The sequence below is a fragment of the Nicrophorus vespilloides genome, unplaced genomic scaffold (genome assembly GCF_001412225.1).
Source record: "Nicrophorus vespilloides isolate i.1.1-1 unplaced genomic scaffold, Nicve_v1.0, whole genome shotgun sequence".
Classification (NCBI taxonomy): domain Eukaryota; kingdom Metazoa; phylum Arthropoda; class Insecta; order Coleoptera; family Silphidae; genus Nicrophorus; species Nicrophorus vespilloides.
Window position 1 is genome coordinate 630,811 of NW_017100080.1, and position 10,023 is coordinate 640,833.

The window sequence follows — 10,023 nt, forward strand, 5'->3', positions numbered from 1 at the left end:
ACCCTACACAAGGTCACAAACTAGCTAGCAGAATAAATTACATTTTGCACAAAAATGTAGCCACATCTGTACACTTCAAATATCATTATCAAAAATCCGCTTCCACCTAACATGTGCACACCAAAATGCGAACGAACTTGTGTAACAACCCAATAACTGTCTTTTTCAGTAATAAATTTTACTTTCTATTATCTTAAATTTTAAAGAACCACAACATATTATGGTTATAATTTGCAAAATTACATTTCAATATTAAATACTACACATTTCGCTTTTAATTATTTTGTATAGATATAGAAATTTTTAATTAAAGGAACAATATACAATGTATGTAATCAATGGACGTTTCATTTGATTACATAACATGTCATTTGTATTTTTCTCGCTTCGACAAATTTAATATTACGTAAATCAATATGAAAGAGTATTTACCGGGCCTCATAAAGAATGCATACGTGGGTACGTGGCTCCCATTCACGCATATTTAGGAGCGCAATGATTACAGTACAGTTCGTTGGAGGCATCACGAAAATTACAAGAACTGTTCACCATGAAATTTATTCCATCCTCGCATAACTCTTAATTAACGCAGCGTGCGATTAAAACAAAATCCACCTCTTGCTTCGCACAAATCTGGATCAAGACTGGCTTAGATCCTTATAAACTGACTTATAAACATAGTAGGGTATGTCTCAAACATCCCTAATGTAAGTACGTAAATACAGCATAGAACGACTTGGATCAGTGCGGATTCACTATAGTACAGTTCAATTAGATTTTATTTGAGAAAAAACAAAATAAATTCGAAACAAATAGTATAAACTATTTTTATTATAAGTATTTTTTGCTTTATATTTGCATAAGTACTGGTAGTTGCTGAACTTCAGTATCTAGTCGTGAAATATATGTGGACACTGTCCATTTGCTTGTGAAATGCACAAAATGGGTTAACCACTGAATTTACTTTGACCACCCAACTTTATTATCGATTCTATGCAATATAAACTATGACAAACTTTCCGCAAGAGAAAAGCAAATGAAAGCAACTATTCAAACAAATCGAAAAGTTTAAAGTTTCTACAAATACAAGAAAAAAATATTTTCATTGTTGACAAAATCCATCAACAATTTAGTTTACAAACAATTAAAGATTAAATTAGAATACTTCTATGAAATATACAGATGAATTGGAAACAAATCTGTTTTGATAAATGTATTATCATCGTTTTTCATATTTTGTATAAATACTTAATTGATAATAATAGTGTCTAAGTATATAAAGAAAAATAAATTAGAATAAATCCAAATTAAGTCAATAATGATAGAAAATTATTGATGAGGAACAATTGTCCGATTCTTTGGTTGCATGAATGTTTGAACTGAGATACTTTTGCAGCATGAATATTTCAGCCGTAACCAAAAAAAGATTTCGAATAACCTGATGAATAAATGATGAGTACTGAAATTGCTTCGCATTCTCCTACTTCTGCCTCCGCCCAGCATGGAGAGGTTCTCGAGCGAACCCTAAAATTGTTTGATTTTATTACGCACGTCATCATCGTCGAATTTCGTCTGCATTAATAATGATTTTCTTCCGACCAGATCGTTAACTATTCAAAGACCAACGCAGGAGATAAACGCAAAAAAGAAACTGTAAAAGAAAAAAAAGAAAATTCTAAAGAGATCGTGCTTTTTTCCTTCTTTTAAAATTGCGGTCCGTGAGGTAAATCCCTTAGACTCATTAGAGCTTAACAGACGCTAGCGTCAACCGCGACAGCGTCGGCCTCGGTAAAATTAGCAATTATGCAAACGCATAAGCTTTCTTATATTAAGTCTATATAACTCGACGTTAAGATAATCAGAGGATTATTATAAGCTTTCATAGCAATTGTATTGATTAAATTATTGATTATAATTTTATAATCAATTTAATTTAACCCTTAAACCCTTAACTTGTTAGTTAGCAAAAACTATTTGATCGTTGTGCTTTGAAAGATCAAAAAAATTGAATGCAGATGCATCGCAAGCGGCCATTGACTGACGAAGAATTAGCTGAAATTTGAAACAGTAAAGACGGAAGACGGGTTTTCCAATTCGAATAGTATTGCAGATCCAAACTATATGTGTCAAGCGATCCAGAAGAATTTTATGAAGAAGTTCAAAATGAGACCCGGGAAGAAGAAATGGAAAATTATGAAAGTAATTAAATACAAGAGAATTAATGTTGTTATCAAGAGATGTCTAATAAAAAATTAAACAAAAGAAATTTGATTTGGAAAAAGCAAAATATTCTACTAAATGACCTCTAGTTGACATTACATGGTAACATTGATCTTACAACAGAAGTTTTGACCCTAGAAACTACTTACAATTTCTTCAGTTACTTTTTCGCTGATGGAGTGTTCGACAAATTTTTTGAAGAAAGCAACTTATTTGCCATCAAAAAATAAAACTAACAAGTAAATTTGTTATAACATGTCTGTGATATATTTACCAAGTATTAGATCTTATTGCAACGTAGATAGGTAGATAGATAGGTTATGATCTGATTAGAAACACCATGCCTCTCAATAAATTTGATAAAATTATACAAAACATTCATTACAATGATAATGCCAAATACAGAGATCATCCGAATCATGACAGACTACATAAGCTTCGACCTTTGATTGAACATCTACGTAAAATTCTCCAGCAGTTTTATAAGACGGTATAGAATTCAAATAGAAAGTAGTAAATATGCGTTTTCAACATTTACTTGATCTATGTATGTTAAATGCATGGCTTCTCTATAAAAGAGTTATGACCCCAAAAAGAACAATCAACATTTAGAAATGAAGCTGCATAGTGTTTATGCACTGCTATGATCAAAGGCACAACTAAACCTGTATATTCGTGTATATTCAGTCCAAAAGGCGTAGAGCCCATGCTCAACATGTACCTCCAAAAGAAGTACGAACTGATCAAATTGCGCATTAGCCAATATTCGCAGAGAAAAGATCCAGGTGCAAATTTCCAAGATATAATGGATTCACAGATGGAATATGCGAAAAATGTAACGAGGTTTTGTATTTTAACAAAATAAATAATTGTTTCAAAAAGTTTCATCAATAACTTTATAAAAGTCTATTTGTGCACAATGTTGCATAACGAAAAACATAATATTTTTCAAAATTAAAACAAATCATGCATTTAAGGGTTAATAATCGCATACTGCCGGTAATCGATTCTGACAATATGCGAAACTTTTTGAAACCTGATGACTAATCGAAGATTTTAAAACCGAATAAAAAATAAACTGATCAAATGAATTAGATTGAATAAATTTACAAAAAAACATAGTTCATTGTATAAAAACTTATTTTGTTTTGTACCGATACTTTAGTATTTATTTATTTTGTCAATTTAAATTTAGTTTTTTTTATTTCCAAACCAAACTATTAATCAAAATCGAATAAAAATTCTTTATTATTCATTTCTTTCAAATGTAATTTAATTATATTTTAATTAGTTTAAAAAAAAAATAGAAAATCTATGTTATATAAAATGAGATAAGTAATTAAAATCTACAACCAAACAATAAACTACTTTTTATTAGACTAAAAGGAAAAACAACATTATTAAAATACTTTATTGATTGTAATAACAAGTTTAATCTATTAAATTCATGTGGTTAAATGATACAATTTTACAATCTACCACTTATATAATAAACCATAAGGAAATTTACTATTACTAACTCATTTAGTAAAATTAATCATAAAACAACTATATTACAAAACATGAATTGACTTATAATTGTTAATTACTTGATTTTAATCAAATAAAGCAATGAAAAGTTACAAGGTAATAATATCACAGTTATACAAGAAACTAAAACGAACTTCATCATTAGTAGCAGATTTCATTATTTATTACCTATTCATATTGTAACAGACATAATTTACAAAGAAATCTATATTACAACAACTCATTAAAATCGTGAGGTTTAACGTTAAACTTTCATAATCTAAAACTTGTGAAAGAGAACACAAACAAATACAGAATTATTAACGTTTACTTGCAATTGCAATTTGTATATCTTTAGTTAAAAAAAAATGAAATTTCTCGTATAAACAATAATTAGAAAATCTTAGAAAATGTGCATTATAAACAACCGTTTAAGTAAATACATTGTTTGCAAACGTAATTATAAAGTATAAAAGCAACTATTATATCATTTAGATAAAAAAAAAGAAACAAGGTGTGCAAATGCATACATACTAATTTGATCATGTGTTTAGTTTCGCTTATTAATGCAATAGAGATGAGTCAAACGCGTTAGTCATGAGTAACAATAATGATACACCTTCAATTTTATGTTTTTTTTTTTGTTGCATATATTGTGTTTTTCCTTTATTAAGAGACATCTTGACATTTAAAGACGAAATTCATATGTGATATGACGTAATTATATGAGACATGCTTGCATGATTTTATGTATACGCTTGGAAAGCAATTTAATGTTTTGCAACAGGAATGTGCACAAGTTTAATCCCGTTTCGCACTTTATGTTGGAAGAGAGTTTATAGTATGAAAGTAAATTAAATTGCATTTCAGTACGTCGTTAATTGGCTAAGTAAATGACGTAAACAAGAATTTTAGTTTGAAATTACGTACAATTTCTTTATTTTACAACTTTTCGCTGAAATAGCATTAAATTAAGTATTATCTTGATGAAAGAAAACTTAACTACTTTTTTTTATCCAAATTTGTTATTACTATTTAAATATTTTGATTTTTATCGTCAATTTTTAATAAGAAAATATATACGCCTGTTTTCTGATGTCATCTCTGGATTATGATGAGTTCTCTAATATATTATGTAGCAAATGTCTGGTTTGATGTTCTTTCTTAACTTTATAAAAAATATATGGAAATGTTGCATTAATGTTATTAACTAGTACAGTATTAGTTCATTGCTGAAAAATATACGGTGCAGCATCGATTTTAGAATCACTCTGTTCCCAAACAATTTGTTTATCGACTACAAACGTTTCGTATTTCGAACATAAATAATTTCGATTCTCCTATAGCACTGGCATATACTTAGATTATAATGGTTTTCGGTTTACGAACAAAGTATTATGTTCGACAATATATTACTTTTTTTATTTATGAGTATTAGTAGTGAAGTACGTACGTTAGTATTTGGAAGATACACAATACAAAATAAAGTCCATTATATTCGATAATCTCGTGTTAATTATAGAGACTTTAAAACTAATCTCGGAACGTAGAAATCGATTAAACTTGGATTATATGAATTTGATATGCAGGATTACTTCAATTTAATACCCTGTACTTTGGAACTAGTTTAATGCATCCTCCAGATTTAATCAGAATATTTTACAATGCTTTAAACTTAACTTCATATAAAATAAAGTGAAAAGTGGATTTTTTAATTAAAAATGTATGCATTAGTTACAATTAATTTACATTTATTTAACAAAAATTGGATGAAAACTAAATCAAATAGAATAATAGATCAAAGGTAAGAAAATCAACAATAAAATAAAAGTTAATTTATCCCAGAATCATATATAATTAATTTGGAAAACTATACTTGAGTTTTCTAAATTCGTAGATTTAATAATAGTAATATTGCACATGTTGAATATTTGCACAGTAATTAAATGCATTGAATTATGAACTAATTCTGAACTGAAATGTTGCAATTGCAAAAAATTGTGAAGAAATTGTAACGTTAAGAAAAGTGTTAAAAAATGTAAACCAAAATATATATTATAAAGTAAACATTTTGTATTAATTAATCAATGTCAATTTTATATATAAGGTGTGATGTAAATGATTTTATGATTACACTAAGAAATATGTAAATTAACAGATTATTCTAGATCATAACAAATCAATGCATTAATTACTTTCGTTTAATACCTTGTAGAAAATACGTTATGACACAAAGAACCAAATAAATTAAGTAGTATTATAGAAAAAATAATAATTTGCAAAATTATTTTTTATTATTTGCAAGTTTATTTAAATATATTTCATAAAACTGTTCTTTGTTAGAAAAAAACCTTTTCATTTTCTTTACGAATGAACGTATTATACACATCTAAAAATGAAGTTTCCCTTAACGAAGTAATTTCAACAAAGTAATATACAAAAAATATATTAAATTAATTTACATAAAATCAATAAAAAACACAAAAAACAAATTGGGTATGTCTTAGAAATATGTTTATATATAAAGCAATGAGACAAATTTATTTACATGTGAAGTGAACTCGATGTTTTCATGTTTATTAATAAAATAAATTATATTCAAATGATGACAAAGAGTAATGACTTCAAATGTAATTTATTAAATTAATGATAATAATGAAGGCATGCAAGAAACTGGTGTAACCGTATTTGTAGATTATGTGCAAATTGGGACAATCGAAATTTTGGTGTGTGTGTTTTGTGTATCGCTGACTTGAAAAGCAGCAGCACACGCTCGAAGGTCATGCAATTATTATTAATCGCGCGATAAAGTGAGAGCCTGGGCTTCATGCGAGAGACGGAAAACCATTGATACGGTGTAATCGGAACAGCTAAATTTAATGATCAAGGGGGACCCTGTCATGTGTCGACGAGACATCCACCACCAAAAAAAATAATTAAAGATTTCATATTTCCATGCTGTCAAATTTTTATAAAGGAAATTGTTCAATCCATTAAATCCATGTGAAAAATTATGTTTTATTAGTATATTATTTTCAGTTTCAAATGAATCTAAAAATACATTTTGTGATAGTTATAAATTTGAAGCTCGAATATGTTTTAAGGTAAATTCAAACTCAATAAAAATATACGCAATAAGTGATGAATAACAGCGACTTTGTAGCAAGTAAATTTATCCAATTTACACGATGATTAATTGTCGTTTTATTCGCCAATGAATATTTATCAAATAAAGCATTGGAAGATCTGCAGATCTATGTAAAGATAGAATAGATTTTGAATTGGTATTACTCGATGTTCGATATTTCATAATATAATGTAAATAATGTCAGCGATATGTACAAGACAAACCTAAAATTATAATACATTCCCAAAACATTTCATAAAAAAAAAGATAAATATAAGTTGTCATAATATGTTTGTAGAAATATAAGTAAAATCCTCTAACCTGCTCGATATAAACTAGTTATAAATCGTTACTTGGATAGGTCCAGTAATTCTTATTAATAAACCTGCAGAAGATTGTTAAAAGATGATTAACTTTCAGTAAAATGATATTTCGGGTAAGAAAAATCAGTTAACTTATTTTGAAGACAAGTTGATATAATTTATTGTTAAAAGAAGATAAAAATAAGAGTAGACTGACCGAGAAAAAATCAAAAATTAACTTAAGACAAGAGTTGAAATTATACGTCAAAGAAATGCGTTCATTAGACATGTGAAATAAAAAGTCATGATATACGATTGCGAAGTATGAAGGTATAAATGGTTTCATATATTTTTATTTTCAGCTTGTTATTTTTGACCTTTTTATGCAATCTCAAAATGTTCTTTCATCTTTGTGAGATTGTCATGTATGTTAGAATAAATGATATATACTTATGAAAATAAGTAAAAAGATCAATATATATTTAGGCAAACAAAAAAAATCATACACATTAATGATAATTAGGAAATAGATCTTGCTGAAGTATTTGAAAACAAGTCTACACTTAACAGTTATTTCTTATTTAATATAAATATAATTAAAATCTTCCAGTTGTTCATAAAATGTATATTTTCGAAATGGAAATAACATTTAAATGTCCACGAAAAATAGGTCGATAACGCGAAAAGAATCTTCAAAAATGTAAGTTAATAAATTTATCAAATCAAATGGATATATTATAAATAAATTATCACAAATGATAAAACATTTTTAGAATTTGGATAACTCATCATTTCTATCCAGCTCTAAAATCGTTGTTTTATTCATGCAACCGATACTTGAAAAGACTAGAAACTCATCCCTTAAGTAATCAATTCCTTAACTAACTTTATCCAATCTGCTCGATATAAATAGTCGTTTTATTCATGCAATCGACAATTGGAAAAGATAGGAAATAGCTTTAAGAAAAAGAAATCCGCAAATGAGAAACTTATTTAGGATAAATAAGTTTCTACCGACAAATAAATTAGTACGTGTAATAAAAAGTCCTTGAATTATGTTTAAACAAGTTAATAAAGAACTTGAAAACATTAGTAGTACACTCCCACTTTTAAACAGCTTAAATTCAATAACTAGCTGCTATATTCCAAATTTTGTTGTTATTGAAATATATTTCCAATAAGGATTTGTTTCTTAATCTATTGAGTTTAAAATAGTTTTAAATATGAAGGTTTAATTTATATTAATAGATTTAGAATTAAATAGTTTGGAATTTAAATCTAATTAACTTTTTTGTTGTTTGTGATCTTTCCTATAAGAATTGGTTTCTTGTTGTAATGGGTTTATCAAACTCAGAGCGATAAAGTTTAAAGGCGAGTCCAGAGCAAAGTGTTTGTAAGACTCACCCTTTTGACTTGGAAGTGCTCCGGCCTGAGGGTCTCCTGGATCTCCTGGTCGGCGCGGGCCTGCTGAGCAACGGAAGTGCGAAAGTTGTCGAGAACTCCTTTGATCGTGAACTTCTTCATGGTAGGATCACGGTCGCGTTTCATCACGTTACTGACTCCACGGAGAGCGATGGGTGGTTGTTACACCAGGGGATGTTCGCCGCCGGCGGACCGGAAACAGAAGGCCCGGGTTTTCCGCACTAGCTTTTGAAAGTGGTGTTTGCCGGACACGCGCGCGCTCTTTTCAAATTAAGCCATATCGTCACGGACGGCCGCACGCCACCCCTCAACCTCGAAGATTCGAATACCTCTGCTGCAGGTGAGGACGCTGGAGGAGTTTGGAGGGTGCTCCTGCTTCGCTCGGTGGATGAGAGATGAAGTGTGCTGCGGAGGTTGTGCCTCTGGGACGATGCGGGACCGCACTCAGGGTAGTTCTGGATGACGAACGAGAGGAGGATGGTTGGTTTCTGCCCACCCGGGGTCTTCGCCAAGATCGCGAGTCGCGCGCACTCTACCTCCACATCCGGAAGCAACCCCCCTCAACGCTCGCTGACACACATATACAGCATGTACACACACGCACACCCAGCAAAACCACCCTCGTCCGCTCTGAACGCGCGTACTACTTACGTAGAATACCAGAACCCTTGGACCGATTGATAGAAGGAACTAGGCACCGCGGTGAAACCCTTCTCGCCCACACATCCACACCTACCTTTCTTATCGGACCGAAGACCACAAGAAAAAATTGTTTGCGCTACGTGTGTACATTCAGCATACATGTAAATATAATATATACATACATACATCTATCTGTGTGTGCATGTGTATGAACCAATACGTTCAGGCTTTTTGACAGATCGATATGACACCAAACACATGTTGCATTTGCGTACTGGCCACGCTGTTGCGCTCTCACTCTTGCACACGAACCAGGGGCGGCAGCAACAAACAGAGAAGGCCGCGGCGGTGCGATTGCGGCTGCGAACTCCGCAGGACGCAGTTGCCGCATCGCAGCAGAAAAAACCAGAAACCAGGATAATACGCCTCTGTGCCTTCTCTACATCAAAAACAATCGAAAGCCCATACACCAACCGAGAAAAACACTAACAAATGATCGATTACCAATGTTCAGTAGAGACGCGAAAACGATCATAATCAAATATCATTAATGACATCCGAAACAAGCTTCAAAGAAACTTCATTTTGTTGTAGATTTCATAAGCGACTAGTGAAAACGAGTTACAAACATTTATAAACATTTTTTGTCAACTTCCACCTAAAGTTACATCCACACTACACCTGACAAAACAAATAATTTCAAATGCATTTTACCATATCAATAGTTGGTAATCCTGACTTACATTTAAGTTTCAAATCACAAATAGTGTGTACGTAACAGACTACAATTGAATTCAAGAT

The 10,023-nt window shown here is 30.6% G+C and overlaps 1 protein-coding gene across 6 annotated transcripts in view; it reads right to left on the reverse strand.

Annotated features, from left to right (window-relative positions):
- The window catches only part of LOC108566878 (syntaxin-binding protein 5), a 124,686-nt gene extending 115,235 nt beyond the window's left edge, over positions 1–9,451 (reverse strand). For all 6 annotated transcript variants that reach the window (XM_017926982.1, XM_017926981.1, XM_017926980.1 and 3 more), the window contains exon 1: positions 8,563–9,451. In XM_017926982.1, coding sequence (XP_017782471.1) covers positions 8,563–8,706 — 144 coding nt within the window. In that variant the 5' untranslated portion in view covers positions 8,707–9,451. The remainder of the gene's footprint in view (positions 1–8,562) is intronic.
- Positions 9,452–10,023: the final 572 nt, after the last annotated feature.